Source organism: Lutra lutra, chromosome 16 (genome assembly GCF_902655055.1).
Source record: "Lutra lutra chromosome 16, mLutLut1.2, whole genome shotgun sequence".
Taxonomy (NCBI): Eukaryota; Metazoa; Chordata; class Mammalia; order Carnivora; family Mustelidae; genus Lutra; species Lutra lutra.
Window position 1 is genome coordinate 10,934,226 of NC_062293.1, and position 17,954 is coordinate 10,952,179.

Sequence of the window (17,954 nt, forward strand, 5' to 3'; positions counted from 1 at the left end):
TTTTCATAGTGGCTTCCTTGTATGTCATGAGCTCTTGCAGGCCTCTGTTCAAAATGTTATTGTGTCTTTTCTGAGTACAGAACTTAGGCAGCTAGCTGACAGCATCTTTGTGTCTAATGCATCACCCATTCCACCAAGGGGTGGTACTGAAGGCATGTAGAATTACATGGCAAGGATACCGGGGGCAAACAGTGGGGCCTGGCCCCTCCTGGCTAAGTATCACCTCTGGTTCAGTGTTTCATTAGAGGATTGAAAACATAGTAAATACCAAGGCACAGACTTAGAAGTGGGTTTGTATAAAATTGCTAAACACTTTTTCACTTGTTTTCTCATTTTTTCTCTAGACAGCATTGGCTTGCATTGCAATCACCGAAATAACGTTCTTTATGGGATACAAAGTTACGGCTGTTCTTCATTATACCTTTTCCATAGTCATTCCAATCTATCCACTTCTAGGTTGTCTGATTTGTTTCATAAAGGTAGGTCTTTTATATGCTTTAGTATTTGTAAAGCATAAATACTGCCTAATCTTTGAGATCTTAGTTCTTATACTGAATATAGTTAAAAAAAAAAAAAAGAGCTTAGCTGCTCTTTACTTGATTTGGATATTATTAAGCAGTAGTTTAAGATTACTGTGAAATCTTTTCAAGCATGTCTTTAAGCCGTAAAATCTCAGAGGAGTACGTCCATTAACTAACTGTTTTTTGATTCCCAAAAGGATGCACATAAATTCCAAGTATGATCTGACTTTGGTCAGTGTTTGTTTTGGGGGAGGTTTTCAGGGATGAAATAATGTATTGTACTACAGAGGGATGAGAGAAAATAAAGTGTAAGAGACTTTTTTTCAAAGAAAAAATAAAACAATATATAAAAACTATATAAAAGTTTTATATAAAAATATATAAAACATTAGTTTAATTAAGCCTGGATAACTGAAAAAATTTGCATGTGATTAGAAAAAAATTAAATAATGAATTAGTGATTTAGAATGATGCTGACTTAATTGTACGCACTGGCCCTCCCTTTTCCCCTCCCCCGCTTTCTTTTTTGCTTCAGTTTAATATGTTTAAGTTATACATCCCCAGATAGAAATATTTTGGTGTGGGGAAGATTTTAATCTAAGCAGAAATAGCTATTGATACTAATAGCTAACTTATGTATAGAGAATACATCTTTGCTGAACAAAATGCATTTTAATTGAAGTATTCCTGCACATCGCAGCTCTAAGAAAACTACTACTCGCAACACTTCTGACACCAAATGTGTACGGGTTTTTCACTCACATCCAGCAGTTCTGACACCTAACTACCTGGAGTTAATGCAGACTCAGGGCTACGTTCTGGGTTGTGAAGCATGCAGTCCCACAAGACTGCCCCCTTCATTTCAGATGCCGGATCCAAGTAGTGGGTCTGCAGGTAACCCGTGTTTGTTGTGTCTCAGGTGGCTACAAATCCACGGTACCTGTGACCTCTTGACATGGTCACTAATTTGTTATAATGGCTTACAGAATTTAGGGAAACACTTTATGTACTTTTACAAGTTTATTATATTGGATATGCAAGTAAGTAGATTCAGAGATAGGGAAGGCAAAGTCCAGAAGAGTCCCAAGTACTGGAGCTTTTGACCCTATGGAGTTTTGAGCGTGCCACCCTCCCAGCATGTGGATGTGTTCACTGTCCTGGAAACTCTCCAAACCCTGTGCTTAACACAGAGGATTTTATGGAGGTTTCCTTACTGAGGCATAATGAGATAATCAGTCCCTCTCCCCTTTTGATCAGTGGATGGGGCTGGTAGTTCCCACCTTCTAATCACTTGGTTTGTTCCCTTGTCAAACAGCACCTTCCTCCAAGAGTCACCTCTGTAGAATGAACTGTTTTGGTTGATTGGGGCTTATTTTAAATAACAAAAGATGCTCCTTTCACCTCTGTCCCTGTGTCCTGGGGACTAGGTCAAAGACCAAATACCATTATATCATCTTATCACAGCAGCATGTCAATTTAAAAAAATTTTTGTCTTAGATTTCTTGGAAGAATATTCGAAAAAATGAAGACACCTATAATCCATGGGATAGGCTTTTGGTGGCTGTTGTATCGGTAAGAAATAACAAAAATTTTGGCCTTAGCATGCTACCTTCAGAGCAGTTTGGTTGTATGATTTTTACTCTCTTTTTAGTTTTTACCGTGTTGCATAAGAATGAAGGTGCCTCAAAAAGTCAAGTGGGTTAGTTAGTGCCATCCAATATGCATTTTGGTGGTAATGCCTTTATTGACTATGTCCATTTTAAATATATTTGGCTCTCTTATGTTATTCTGTTTAATTGCAATCCTGGCTTCCTCAGAAGCACAAATGACTTTTCCTGCGATTATATTTTATGAAGCTGACAACCGATGAATTTTATGGAGGTAGAAAAATATGTGAAGGATTATTTTACTAAAAATCTACATTGGTTTGCATTAACAATCTTAACACATATGACATGTAAAGAAAGTAATGATTATTTTGGTGTGATGGTAAGGAACCTGATGTATGTGGTCTTTGTTCTATTGATATGGGGGAAAAAAGATTGAGTCATGAGCTCTTATGTGTTCTTCTTGTAGCCTTACCTGCAGTGCGTACTCTGGGTTTTCCTCTTACAGTACTATGAGAAAAAATATGGAGGCAGGTCAATAAGAAAGGACCCTTTTTTCAGGTCAGTTAATTTTTTAAAAAGTTTTAATTTATTTTTAGTATACTTACATAGTATATAATCTACTTTTAGGTAATTTAATTTCCTTCACTCTCAAAAAAACCCCTTAGAGTCATCAGTGCCCCCTGCCTTGTGCATGTGCCCAGCCCTGTATAACCACTAATTTACTAATCTGGTTGCTATAGATCTGCCAATTCTAAACATATATATGAATGGAATTATATAATATATAGTCTTTTTGTGTCTGGCTGCTTTTACTTACCATAATGTTTCGAAGGTTCGTGATGTAGCAATACTTCATTACTTTTTTCTTTTCTTACTAATATTACACTGCAGATAAGTCATGTGGTAACACTTGACTTATCTGTTCATTAGTTGTTGGACATTTGAGTTGTTTCTATTTTTGGCCATTATGTATAATGCTGCTGTGAACATATTTATTATCCACTGAGGACTTAGCATCTGGCTCTCCCTCTTTCTCCTGCAGTCATCTTGGGGGAGAATCAGCGTCCACTGAGATAACCTTTTTAACACCCTATCCCTCAGTGTCTGATTTTCTCTGCACTCATGTGTTGATTTGGGTCAGAGCCAGGCCATCACTGCTCTTCACTTCATCTGTGTCCCATGCTACCAGTCACATATCATCTTTCCAGCTTTCTTATTTTATCAGTCTTATTGGACTTTTCTCCTGTGGTTTCTACCCCTGAGTTTGTTCTTCAGATGTATCTACTAATCACTGTTTTCACCTTTTCTCTGTTCAGCTTCACTCATGTGATTCATCACTTTCACCCCTTTCAGCACCCTGTATTCAACTTCGGTATTTCTTTCACTTGTCTGCTAAAAATCATAATTTTTGGTAAGTCTAATTACAGGGTAGAGAAAATCAACCTAACAGTGCAGTTTGCTAATACAATGGATTTATCCTGTATAAATTCAGCTTTGTGTTAACACTTGTTACCCCATTTTCTTCCTGTCTCTTTTCGATAGTTATCCCAAGCCTTCTTTGTGTTCCTCAACTTCTCCAGGTCACCTCCCCTCATTTTCTACTTCTCAGTAGAAGATCTTGCCATCTCTGAAAACAGAAGCACTTAATTAGAAATCTTTACACACTTATCCACCTCTTTCATCATTTATGCTTTTTCCTAGTTCCAGAGGGAGAGGCACCCCACCTGTTATCCATGTCTTCATTTATTCTGTCTACTTAAGGACGTTGCTCTGTTACTTTTATTTTCTCTTTCTGTATCTTTCCCTTTTGGATCTAAATAGTATATTTTTCTCTGGGGAGGGAGTTAACTTTCTTACATAAAACAAACTAATAGAAATCAGAACTCCTAAATCTCATTTAAACTTAAATCCCTTTAGCTCTTGTCCTGTATGTCTTTTCTTTCATAGCAAGAAGCTTCTACTTCCAGTTCCTCACCTCCCGTTCACTCCTTAACTCCCTGCAATCTGGTTTCTGCACTTGCTTCTCTGCTGATGCTATTTTCAGTAAGGTGACTAATGATTTCCTGTCGCTCATCAAGTAGGCTCTGCTTACTCATCTCAACTGCTACTTTCCTATGATTTACTTCTTCCTCCTTATTTATACTTTTCTCTTGTTCCTTTTTTGTCCATAATGTCAACTCCTGTTTTATCCCTTTACCTCTCTTATACTTCAAAATTTCCTTTTGAAGCACTTTTTTTTTCTCTGCCTACTTTTCTAGTGTTTCTGTGAGTTCTGAGTTCAGCCCTCTATATCCACTTGGCCCAGGACAATGTCATGTATACCCACACAGTAAATTCTTTGAGGGATGGCTAAATGCTTTTTTTTTTTTTTAAAGATTTTATTTATTTGACAGAGAGATCACAAGCAGGCAGAGAGGCAGGCAGAGAGAGAGGAGGTAGCAGGCTCCCTGCTGAGCGGAGAGCCCGATGCGGGGCTCGATCCCAGGACTCTGAGATCATGACCTGAGCCGAAGGCAGCGGCTTAACCCACTGAGCCACCCAGGCGCCCCGGCTAAGTGCTTTTTTAAATCTTTTTATGTTTGTATGAAATAGTACATGACACATACCAGTCATATATGATGTTGAAAAATGAATGAATTTTGATAACATCATCCAAATAGATTCATAAGTGAAAAATAGCTCCGTAATTCCACCTTTCAGAAAGAAGATCACAGATCTCAGATTGGTGTATTTTTTTGGTCTTTTCCCCATGAAGTGCTGAATTTCTTACTCTATTAATTATTTGAAAATCCATTATCTTTAATATATAGGACTCTTTCAACAAAGTCCAAAAATAGGAAGTATCCAGAACCACCAAGCAATGAGGATGAAGATGAAGATGTCAAAGCTGAAAGACTAAAGGTCAAAGAGCTAATGAGTTGCCAGTGTTGTGAGGAGGTAATTTAGTCTTTATCATAAGTCTTATTAAATGTGCAGTCATCATGTACAGGAATTAATCTGAAAAATACTTTTCATATGAATTAAAAAGTCTTTTCTTTGAAAAAATGTATTTGTCTACTTTTGAATAAGACATTATTTCAGTCATAAATGGATCTTTATTTACATAATATTTCTTATTAGTGAATATAGTTCTTATGATGTATGGACATGAATTGTGGGCAGCCTGTCATTTCATGATAGGCATATCTGATTTATTATTCTCTTTTTAAATCCTATTTCCCTTATTAGAAGCCAGCCATTATGGTCAGCAATTTGCATAAAGAATATGATGACAAGAAAGATTTTCTTCTTACAAGAAAAGTAAAGAAAGTGGCAACTAAATATGTCTCTTTTTGTGTGAAAAAAGGCTGGTATTTGTTTTTTCTTAAATAATTTTTCCAGAAGAGTAATTTCCATTTTTAATTTGATTTACATATGCTGATTTTTCTTTCAACTTTTTTAGGAGAGATCTTGGGGCTACTGGGTCCAAATGGTGCAGGCAAAAGCACAATTATCAATATTCTGGTTGGTGATATTGAACCAACTTCAGGCCAGGTATGATATATAAGGGTGTGGAAGATTCTGACTATGATTTACATTTTTAGTTAAAATAAATTTCTTAACAGCAGATTAGGATTTTATGTTCATAGTATTCATTTTTTAGTATAGCTTAATCAAATTATCTTTTTGGTTATCTTTGAAAATAATGTACACAATAAAATTTACACACATGCAGATGCACACATAGACAATGTTTTTGCTTTTGTAATTATTACATTCATGGGTGATTTGTCTACCTACTTAATGGAAGACAATCTCTCTTTTTTTTTAAATTTTGTTAACATACAGTGCATATTAGCTTCTGGAGTAGAATTCAGTGATTCATCACATACATATAACTCCTGGAGCTCATCACAAGTGCTCTCTTTAATATCCATCCCCTGTCTAGCCCATCCCCCACCGGCTTCCCTCCATTAACCCTCAGTTTGTTCTCTATCATTAAGCTTGTTTCCCTGTCTCCTTTTTTTCTTTTTCCCCTTCCCATATGTTCATCTGTTTTCCTGAATTCCACATATGAGTGAGATCATCCAGTATTTGTCTTTCTCTGACTTATTTCACTTAGCATAATATGCTCTAGCTCCATCCACATCATTGCAAATGGCAAGATTTCATTCTTTTTTGATGGCTGAGTAATACTCCAGTGTGTGTGTGTGTGTGTGTGTGATTTATCCATTCATCAGTCAGTGGACATTTGGGCTCTCTCCATTGTTTGGCTATTGTTGATGATGCTGCTATAAACATCAGGGTGCATGCACATCTTTGAATCTGTATTTTTGTATCCTTTGGGTAAATACTTAGTAGTCCAATTGCTGGATTATAGGGTATTTCTGTTTTTTACTCTTTGAGGAACCTCCAGACTGTTCCCCAGAGTGGCTGCAATGGTTTGCATTCCCACCAACAGTACAAGAGGGTTCCCCTTTCTCAGCATCCTTGCGAACACCTGTTGTTTCTCGTTGTGAATTTCAGCCATTCTTACCGGTGTGAGGTGGCATCTCATTGTGGTTTTGATTTGTGTTTCCCTGATGGTGAGTGAAAGTTCAGCATCTTCCATAGTTTTCAGAGTACAGACCATTTACATCTTTAGCTATGTTTATTCCTAGGTATTTTAACTGTTATTGGTCTGATTGCAAATGGGATTGATTTTTTGATTTATTTTTCTGCTGCTTCGTTATGGGTGTATAGAAATGCAACAGATTTTTGCACATTGATTTTATATCCTGCAACTTTGCTGAATTCACGTATGAGTTCTTGCAATGTTTTGATTGAGGATTTCAGATTTTCTACATAAAGTATCATGTCATTTGCAAAAAGTGAAAGTTTGAATTCTTCCTTGCCAATTTGGATACCTTTGATTTCTTTTTGTCTGATTGCTAAGGTAAGGCTTATGTTAAATAGTAACGGTGAGACTGGACGTCCTAGTCTTGTTTCCCATCAAGGGTGAGCTGTGAGTCTTTTGTATATGGCCTTTATGCAAAGGCCATATTGAGGTATGTTCCATCTATCCCTACCTTTTGAGGGTTTTTATTAAGAAAAGATCTGTATTTTTGTCAAATGCTTTTTCTTCATCTATTGACAAGATCATATGGTTCTTATCCTTTTATTAATGTGGTGTATCACATTGATTGGTTTGCGAATGTTCAACCACCCCAGCAACCTAGGAATAAACCCAACTTGATCATGGTGAATAATTCTTTTAATGTACTGTTGAATTTGATTCACTGGTATTTTATTGAGAATTTTTGCATCCATGTTCATCAAGGATATTGGCCTGGAATTCTCCTTTTTAGTGCGGTCTTTGGCTTTGGAATCAAGGTAATGCTGATTTCATAGAATGAGTTTGAAAGTTTTCCTTCCATTTCTATATTTTGGAATAGTATGAAGAGACTAGGCATTAACTCTTCTTAAAATGTCTGGGAATCCACCCAACCCTGGACTTTTGTTTGTTGAGAGATTTTTGATTACTGATTCAGTTTCTTTGCTAGTTTTGGGTCTGTTCAAAATTTCTCTTTCTTACTGTTTCAGTTTTGGCTTTGTTAGTTTGTAGGTATCTAGGAATTTGTCCATTTCTTCCAGGTTGCCCAGTTTGTTGGCATGTAATTTTTCATAGCATTGTCTGGTAATTATTTGCATTTCTGTGGTTTTGGTTGTGATCTCTCTTCTTTCATTCATGATTTTATCTATTTGGGCCCTTTCTCTTTTCTTTTTGATAAGTCTGGCTAGAGGTTTATCAATTTTAATAATTCTTTTGAAGAACCAGCTCTTAGTATTGTTAATCTGTTCTACTGTTTCTGTTTGTTTGTTTCTATATTGTGTATTTATGCTCTAATCTTTATTATTTATATTCTGCTGGCTTTAGGCTTTATTTGCTATTCCTTTTCTAGCTCCCTTAGGTATGAGGTTAGCTTGTGTATTTGAGACTTTTCTTGCTTCTTGAGGTGGACCTGTATTGCAATATATTTCCCTCTTTGCTGTATCCCAAAGGTTTTGGACTGTCCTGTTTTCATTTTCATTTTCTTCTGTGTATTTTTTTTTCTTCTTTTAATTTCCTGATTAACTTAGGATGTTCTTTAACTTCCATGTATTTGTGGTCTTACCAAATTTTTTCTTGTGGTTGACTTCAAGTTTCATAGCACTGTGGTCTAAAAATACACATAGTGTGATCTCAGTCTTTTTGCACTTGTTGAGGGTTGATTTGTGACCCAGTATGTGATCTGTTCTGGAGAATGTTCCATGTGTACTCGAAAAGAATGCATATTCTGCTTTAGGATGAAATGTTCAAAATATATCTGTTAAGTCCATCTGGTCCAGTATATCACTGAAAGCCATTGTTTCCTTACTGATTTTCTGCTTACATGATCTGTCCATTGCTGTAAGTGGGGTTTTAAAGTCCCCTTATTGTATTATATTATTATCATTGAGTTTTTAATGTTTATTATTAATTGAATTGTATATTTGGGTGCTCCCAAGTTAGAGGCATAAATATTTACAATTGTTGGATCTTCTTGATGGATAGACCCCTTAATTAAGACATAATGCCCTTCTTCATCTCTTTTTACAGTCTTTGTTTTAAAATCTAGTTTGTCTGATGGAAGTATGACTACTTCAGCTTTAGGTCTTAAATGAATCTCTTATAGGCAGCATATAGATGGGTCTTGTTTTTTAATCCATTCTGGTACCCTGTGTCTTATAATTGGAGCATTTAGTCTATTTACATTCAGAGTGATTACTGAAAGATAGGAATTTAGTGCCATTATGTTACCTGTAAAATTGGTATTTCTGGTAATGTTCTCTGGTTCTTTCTAACCTTGCTGCTTTTGGCACTCGAAGAGTTCACCTTAAAATTTCTCGCAGGGCTGCTTTAGTGGTCACGAACTAATAAAAATAGTTTTTGTTTATCTGGGAAACTCCTTTTTTTTTTTTCTTAAGATTTATTTATTTACTTCAGAGAGAGACAGAGACAGAGATAGAGTGAGTCAGGGAGAGGTAGAGGGAGAGAACCACCAAGCAGTCTCCCCACCACATGTGGAGCCCCATTTGGAGGTGGAGCTTGATAACATGACCCATGAGATTATGACCTAAGCCAAAAACAAGAGTCAGACACTCAACTGACTGAGTCACCTAGGCGCCCCTGTCTGAGAGACTCTTTATCTGTCCTTCTATTCTGAATGACAACCTGGAAAAAGAATTCTTGGCTGCATATTTTTCCCATTCAGCATGTTGAACATTTCCTTCCACTACTTTCTGGCCTGCCAGGTTTCCGTGGACAGACCTGCTGCCAGCCTGATCTGTGGAAGACAGTCTTATTAACTTAAGGAGATATAGGAACTAATATTGACCCTGCCATTAATTACCCTTTGATTGTAAGCATATCACCACTTTGTGGAAACTTCACGGAACTGTTCTGATCCTGTCTACTGCTCCTCTCCCCATTTCTTACTTTACACCAACCACACTGGTCCATTGATTTCCTGGAAAATGCCAGGCATACTCTTCTGGGTTTTTGCCTTAACTAATCCTTATATTTAGTGTTCCTTACCCTGTAGAAATCTAAATGATTTAATTTGTTTTACCTCCATGGCACAAATAACACCTTCCAGGGAGGTCCCTTGATCATCCTAGTTAAAATTGGAGTCTATATTTTCAGTCAACCTACATTCCTTATCGCCCTTTTGGGCCATGTCACTGAACTCTGACTTAGCTATGTATGTCCTTTCTTCATTAAAAGGAATAAAATTTTGACTTAATATTACCCTGGTTCTAGAGAATAGTTTGAATTAATTCACTTACCACTTCTTCACAGTGTAAATTAAGCCAAAAGTTATTTAAAATTGGTTTGTTTTTCTGTAGGTATTTCTTGGAGATTATTCTTCAGAGCCAACTGATGGTGATGATTCTGTTAAGTATATGGGATACTGTCCTCAGATAAACCCACTGTGGCCGGATATTACATTGCAGGAACATTTTGAAATTTATGGAGCTGTGAAAGGAATGAGCTCAAGTGACATGAAAGAAGTCATAACTCGGTAAAATTAAAACTTTTTGTTACCCAGAGAAAGGTTTACATTTCACATTTATAAGTTTAATTTTTAAAAACAATTTTTGTGGATCATACTGTTCATAGAAAATGGTCATTACTTTTTCATATATTCTTTACATAATTATGATAGTTATAAAAATAAAAAATAATTTTTCTATTTTTAATTACAGAATAAATATACCTGTAAATGTCAAACTTAAAGTAAATCTTTTTGTCAAGATAGTGATTTGTTTAAGATTATGTAGATTGGAGGTCTAATTTATAGTAAGCTCCAACTGAGTGTTCTGGAAAGAAGACTGTCAATGATTACAAACAGTGAGTGATCATATAGTCATTTTGTATTACCTATTTTGCAGGATAACAAATGCACTTGATTTAAAAGAACACCTTCAGAAAACTATAAAGAAACTACCTGCAGGAATCAAGCGAAAGGTATTTTTTTTTTTTTAAACAACAGATGTGTGTATGGCTTATTTATAGTTTAGAGCCTAATACTGTCTTGATAAAATTTCTTATACAAATATTAGTCCCCTCCCCATTTTCTTTCTATCTAGTTGTGTTTTGCCCTGAGTATGCTGGGGAATCCTTACATTACCCTGTTAGATGAACCATCTACTGGTATGGATCCTAAAGCAAAACAGCACATGTGGTGAGTATGATGTGGAAGATGCTTGAGACACATTATACTAGATCATACTTTAAAATAAAAGAATAGTTTGTTTTATTATAACTAATGGTTTTATATTAGTTACATATGCATGTTGATTTAAAATCTTACACAAATGACAAAATAGTAATTAAAAATTAAATATTTTGATCTCTAGGGAACACCATAAACTTTTATTTATTTGTTTTTAAGCTTTTATTTATTTGAGAGAGAGAGCATGAGCAGTGGGGAGAAGCAGAGGGAGAGGGAGAAATGGGCTCCCCACTGAGCAGGGAGCCCGACATAGGGTTCGATTCCAGGACCTGAAGATCATGACCTGAGCCAAAGGCAGATGCTTAACCGAGCCACCCAGGAACCCCTGCCATAAACTGTTAAACTTTATCAGGCTTTATACTTTCATAAAATATTAATAATATTTATTCAAGAATAAAAATAAATATATGGTTAATTATTATGATAAAGAGTACTGCTGTCTGAATAGCTTTTAAAAGATTTTTTTCCGAGTCATTTAACTTAAGTTCTAATTCTCATAATAATATTGGCTTGAGTTTATGTTGGAATGCCGAGGAATTCATGGTGCTAGCTGGTTGACCAACTCTTTGAACCTACATTTCCATGTCTGTAAAGTGTGAGGTGTAGGATAGAAACATATTACATTTTCCCTATGATTTTATGGCTATTTTAGTTACAACATGAAAAAGCATCAAATTTTATCATTTATTTTTAATGCATAAAACATTTGAAATCATGGAATTTCTGTTTATTTGACAAACTTTCAAAAATAAAGGAAAAGAAATTAGAAGAATCATAGTTGGGCAATAGATATATAGCAATAGATACTAATAAATTTTAGTTAACCAAATAGTTGGATTTTCATTAACATTGAGATGCTTTACTCTGTTTATTTTACTTATCTTTTATAGGCGAGCAATTCGAACTGCATTTAAAAATAAAAAACGGGCTGCTATTCTGACCACTCATTACATGGAGGAAGCAGAGGCTGTCTGTGACCGGGTGGCCATCATGGTATCTGGGCAGTTAAGGTAAATGTCTGAAAGGCATGCTGTTTGGTGGTGGCGGGAGTTGGGGGGTGCTGAGTAATCATTTCAAAAACTTACAGTAATAAATTTAAATGCCAAAAAAAGTGTCCTTACTTGAATTTTTGGCTATTAGTTTTCTGTAGAATTACTTGGAAATATAGTTTATTTCTAAGAAATTTTGCTAGCTACTTTGCATTTGTATATTAGTTTAATGGTTCAATAACTTGGAATGTTTTTTTTAAACATGATATTTGTTATTTTTTTAAAAGATTTTATTTTTTTAAAGATTTTATTTATTTATTTATTTATTTATTTATTTATTTATTTATTTATTACAGACAGAGATCACAAGTAGGCAGAGAGGCAGGCAGATAGAGAGGAGGAAGCTAGCTCCCTGCTGAGCAGAGAGCCCAATGCGGGCTCAATCCCAGGACCCTGGGATCATGACCTGAGCTGAAGGCAGAGGCTTTAACCCACTGATCCACCCAGGCGCCCAATATTTGTTATTTTAAAAAATTGCTAGGCATTTTATTGGGTTATAATCCAAAATATAAAGTAAATATATTCATAATTCAAGTTCATACTCTTTGTAAATAAATGGTTGAATAAATAAAATAAATGTGGGAGGAGAGCAGATTTTCCTTATGGGAAAGATTCCAAACAGTATATGTAGATACTGCTCCCTCTGGGAGGGGGAGGTAATCCTCCACCTCCTAAGTGTAGTCTGAATTTAGCCAATCTCTTCTAATGTATGGAAAGAAGACAATAGTAAGTTCACAGAAGAGCAATTTCGTGTGGACATCATGTACCCCTGATAGGAAAGGTACTTCAGCTCTGTGGCATTTCCTCCAAAACTTCTAACCCCAGTCTAAAGAGAAAAATGTCAGACTATTCCACATTGAGAGACATTCTACCAAAACACTTGACCAATTCCTAAAACTGTCAAAGGCAAAAAAAGGAGGAAAGAGTGAGAAACTGTCACAGACCTATGGGGACTAAGTGCAGTGTGTATCCTGGGTAGATCCTGGAGCAGAAAAAGGACTTTAGTGAAAAACTGGTGAAATCCAAATAAAGTCCAATATAAAGTTAATAGTTATATATCAGTGTTGGTTTCTTAATTTTGACAAATGTACCATGGTCATATGAGATCATAATGATAGGGAAACTGAAACTGGGTGCGGGATATATAGAGACGCTCTGTATTATATTTGCAACTTCTCTATACATTTAAAAATATCCCATCATACATGTAATTTAACTCATCCTTTGAGAAGTCATTCTTTGAAACTGTCAAGTCATTTTATATCTGAGCTTTCTTTTAAAATCACTACAGATGTATTGGGACTGTCCAGCATCTGAAGAGTAAATTTGGAAAAGGCTACTTTTTGGAAATAAAGTTAAAGGACTGGATAGAAAACCTAGAAGTAGACCGCCTTCAAAGAGAAATACAGTATATTTTCCCAAATGCAAGCCGTCAAGAGAGGTAAAGATTTTAAAAATGTAGTTTTTTTTTTTTGTTTTTTTTTTTTTTGTAGAGCAATAGTTGTAAAAGTGGTTATTGCTTTAAGGATTAGAAAAAAAAAGTTCTGCTTGTATCTCCAGTATTGGACTAATATAGTCTGATAACTGGGGTTTTATATCCAACTTAGTATTAGATCTTGCAATATTCAATAGTATTTAAATTTTAAAAAGTTCTCATACCAGTAGTAATGAGAGAATTTCACATGGAAATATTTTAAGATTTAAAACAATTTTTTTTCTAAGTATGTATCAAAATAAGTTGTTGGAGTTTAATTTTGAACCTTAAATAAAATATGAACTTTAGCTTTAGAACATATTAGTAGTCATTTTTAAATTTTTCTAATATTTTATCTGTTTCCAGTTTTTCTTCTATTTTGGCTTATAAGATTCCTAAGGAAGATGTTCCATCCCTTTCACAATCTTTTTCTAAGCTGGAAGAAGGTAAGATTTGAAAAAGATTGTAAGGTAGCTTTCAATTTATGAAAGAATTTTATTTAAAAATTTAGAAATTGGGACTGTTTATTGTGGAAGCTATTGTAAATAAAAAGATAACCTTTTATTAATTTAATGTAAGATATTGGTTAAACACTAACATTGTAGAGGTTTGGTAGGTCAGGTATATTGTAGTGTAAACCTTTTACTATTTTAGTTGACATCACCGTGGTTTTTCACAGTGCATCTGCGAGAAAGTTCCGTTTACTTAGCACACAGTGGTTCATTCCAGAAGTGAGAGCATTGAGTTTCCAGAGTCCTCACTTTGTATCAGGCCCTAGAAGTAGCAGTGGTAGCAAAACCAGTGGCAGCATAAGGGAGGAGAGGAAAATCCATAGTGTAGGGATATGGACATTCCTGGAAGCTTAAAGAAGCTTATTGAAATGTGATGTTTTTTTAAAATAAATGGTTGGTAGGATAAAGATACCCTGCCGGCAAGTGGTAAGAGGTAAACTCCTGGATGGAACAGGTATTCTCACACAGGTTGTTTTATGGAATTTGTAAACTATGCAACAACCTAATAAAGCTTGGGGAGATTTTCACTCCAGGAATAAATAGAAAGCCAGAAAATTTAATGTTAGATTAGATTGCAACAGGATCTGAAATAAATACAAAAAAGTATACGGCCATACGAACTGTATCCAGAATCTAGTTCAAGAAGTTCAGAACAGGCTGTAATGGAAATTGGGGAATGTGAGATAGGGAACAGGGAGCCAAAGAAGTCCTGAGAAAAGCCACAGTAAGGAAGACAGAGGAGGGTAAAAGGGCGAGGTGAGGCAAGTAATGTTGCTGGTAGGGTGCCTCAGGGAACCAAGATAGAGGAAAATAACATTTTTTGGCAGTTTCAAATTTAAGTGGATTACAGAATTTTTTTTAAAACAGGTTTTTAACCACTTAGTAGTTATTTTTTTTATTCTTTAGAAATTAAGAATTTTTATTCTTTAGAAATTTTTATTTCTTAGAAATATTTTTTATTTAATTTTATTCTGCTATGTTTTTCTTTAGAAATATTAATAAGTAAAATATTGTTTTCATATTTTAATAGCTAAACATACTTTTGCCATTGAAGAATACAGCTTTTCTCAAGCAACATTGGAACAGGTACTCTAAAGTTAAATTTTTAAAAATTCTTTTATATAAGTAAGTGTTGTCTAATTGTTTAGATTTATTTATAGGTTTTTAAAGATTTATTTATTTGAGAGAGAGAATGTGTGTAAGGGGAGGTGCAGAGGGAGAGGGAAAGCAGACTCCAGTAAGCGTGGAGCCACATGGGGCTTGATCTCACGACGCTGAGACCATGACCTGAGCTGAAACCAAGAGTTGGAAGCTTAACCGACTGAGCCACCCAGGTGCCCCTAATCATTTAGATTTATATTGGAGAGGGATGGTGTTTATGAACCAGAGACAAATTGTTACACAATATGCCTAAACTTTGCATAATCTTAAACAACTTTGGGCTCTCCATCTGCTTATTTTGAAAGGCTCAATATTACTCTTTAGTAAATAAAATGGGTGTTGTTATTTCATATATCTGAAGTTACATTGCTGAAATATTTATAAATCTTTTTATGACTGCTACTTATATGTTTATCAAGAAACAATCTGTTAATCCTCATAGCATTCAACTTTGTGATTAAAGGAGGTTATTCTGTTTAAGTAATATTAATGCCAACGTATCTCTTGATAGTTGAATGGTTAATGTATTTAGATAGAGTCTTACACTCTTTCTGAATTAAACATTCTTTGAGATAATTGCCATACTGGAATACTGTATTTATTTACTTTCATTTAGGTTTTTGTAGAACTCACTAAAGAACAAGAGGAAGAAGATAACAGTTGTGGAACCTTAAACAGCACGCTTTGGTGGGAAAGAACGCAGGAAGACAGAGTAGTGTTCTGAAGCAGTTCAGTCTGCTTACTGAATTTATTTTAACTCTGGTTTAAAAGGTGTATTATTTGGATGGTGACTGAAGAACCATGAAAGCACTTGGGATTTTCCTAATTTCCTTGACTGAAATGCTGTGGTTTTGTGTTTTGCTTTTCTTTAAAGAAAACTTGTGTATAAATAATTGAAACTGCATGTTTGTACATGAAATATATTGAACTTCAGTCTGTATGTGAGGTCGAATACTTTTTTACTTCTCAGAAACAGTGCTTTTAAATTTATGATTTAAAGAAATAGTGATAGAATAATTTTATCTTTAATGGTTATCTTTATTTTAAAATTTATACTATCTTAACGTAAGTATGTGATATCCCAGTCTAAATAAAAAGAACTAAAACATAAATAATATATAGAAAAGAAATATAAAGCAAAACTTCCTTGCTTCTCCTTTTTAATTTCCAAAGAAACTGAGTGGAAGTTGGCATCCCAGAAAGCAATAAAGACCAGATAATCTCTATGTAGGTAGAGATTTCCAGGCAGCGACATCCACGAGGCGGCACTCACTCATCATGATAAATGAAACGAGACCTTATTCTATCAGGTGATGTTAGACATAGATGATTTAGGTCTTTGAAAAAACATTTCTTTTGCTTACCCTAAAATTCACAGGCTTTTAAATTATAATACAATTAAAGGAAGACTTTGTGTAGAGTCTTGTTATGTAATAGCCTGATTGCGGTTAGAATGACATCATCTACACAATTGGAAGACTCGCCGTACCTTTTCCTGTACCCCTCATGGAATATATAAAATTTTTTATCATCTTTCTCCCAAAGGCACATTATATTTTGTTACAGAATAAAATAATTTGGTAATCATTTTTGTTGGTAAACTTTATTATTTGAATCTCTCCTTTATAAAATTGAAAGTTTATCTGTGTAGATTTACTTAGTAACTCACCTCAGATTCACTTTGGAACATGGTGGGAGATAAATAAACCTTTGGGGGTTAATTTAAGGATTAGAATTAAACTACATAATTCACTTTAATGAGAAACAGAATTTTACTGTCAGAATTGAAGTAAGGTTATGGTTAATGTAATCTTGGAAGTACTTCCTTGTAGAACCCATGTGTGGACTATAGGTATAATGTAATACAAATAGTACCAGCTGACATTCTCTTTCCACCAGGTGAATGAAAATTATTAACTTGCAAAGACAAATATTTTGGGAGTGTAATTACTGCATTGTAAGAGTAAAAAAAAACAAAAAACCAACAGCAACAACAGAAGAATTTGGTATTGAGTTAACTTTAAATAGCCATATCCTTTACTGAAATACTGTTAACACTTTAACTTAGGTAAACTTAATGAACTTTTAACACTACTGTGTAATAAAACATCTGTGGTTTTAGGCTCTAGCAGCTGATATAAAATAACATTCTTTTCTGAGTCCACAGCCCATGGCTGATATGTCCCCCATTGTTTTGGCAACTGCTGTACGTATTCCTAAAGATACCTACTTTTCCAGCTACCTCTGATAGATTGTCAGTCAGAGACAATCTGATCTAATCTGTCACTCATCTAAATGAGGTGTTTTATGGTCTGCTTTGATTTTACAACCCACAGCTAATAAGTTATTTCTCCTTGTAGGCTTTACTTGGCACAGTTTTTAATGTTCTGTCAACAACTAACAGCCACTTGCCTCATAATATCAAGTTTTTGGATTTTTCACCTGAGAATCTCACTTTTTCATCTTTAGTAAAAGTTGTAACTTTTTCTGAACTTTAGTACTGCATAATGAGTACAACTCGATGCATTTGAAAGGAAATCTTTACCTTTGTAGATAATTAAATAGCACATTGCATTTTCTAACGCAAGTCACAGCTAAATGGTGCCGTAAATTTAAGGAGATACCTTTCAGTATCTAGTATTCATATAAATACCCAGGGGCTTCTTTTTTTGGGGGTATGTTTTCATAGCCATATATTGCCTGGAGCACTTAAACTTTGTAAGAGACAAAGCAATCTCTAGTTATGCTAGGACAGTCACTGAAAAGGGGGTTTCTTAGGACCTGACCACATTGAAGAAAACATGTTAATTTAAATAGAGCGTGGCTAATCTAGAACATTACCTGCTTCCA

The 17,954-nt window shown here is 34.9% G+C and overlaps 1 protein-coding gene across 4 annotated transcripts in view; it reads left to right on the forward strand.

Moving 5' to 3' along the window:
- Positions 1–16,691, forward strand: part of ABCA5 (ATP binding cassette subfamily A member 5) — a 69,893-nt gene extending 53,202 nt beyond the window's left edge. For all 4 annotated transcript variants that reach the window (XM_047707535.1, XM_047707533.1, XM_047707534.1 and 1 more), the window contains 14 exons: positions 345–479; positions 2,019–2,093; positions 2,598–2,689; positions 4,942–5,068; positions 5,360–5,477; positions 5,574–5,665; positions 10,019–10,194; positions 10,565–10,640; positions 10,763–10,857; positions 11,799–11,918; positions 13,249–13,398; positions 13,798–13,877; positions 14,974–15,029; positions 15,721–16,691. In XM_047707535.1, the coding sequence (XP_047563491.1) occupies positions 345–479; positions 2,019–2,093; positions 2,598–2,689; positions 4,942–5,068; positions 5,360–5,477; positions 5,574–5,665; positions 10,019–10,194; positions 10,565–10,640; positions 10,763–10,857; positions 11,799–11,918; positions 13,249–13,398; positions 13,798–13,877; positions 14,974–15,029; positions 15,721–15,828 (1,500 nt within the window). In that variant the 3' untranslated portion in view covers positions 15,829–16,691. The remainder of the gene's footprint in view (positions 1–344; positions 480–2,018; positions 2,094–2,597; positions 2,690–4,941; positions 5,069–5,359; positions 5,478–5,573; positions 5,666–10,018; positions 10,195–10,564; positions 10,641–10,762; positions 10,858–11,798; positions 11,919–13,248; positions 13,399–13,797; positions 13,878–14,973; positions 15,030–15,720) is intronic.
- The last annotated feature ends 1,263 nt before the right edge of the window (positions 16,692–17,954 follow it).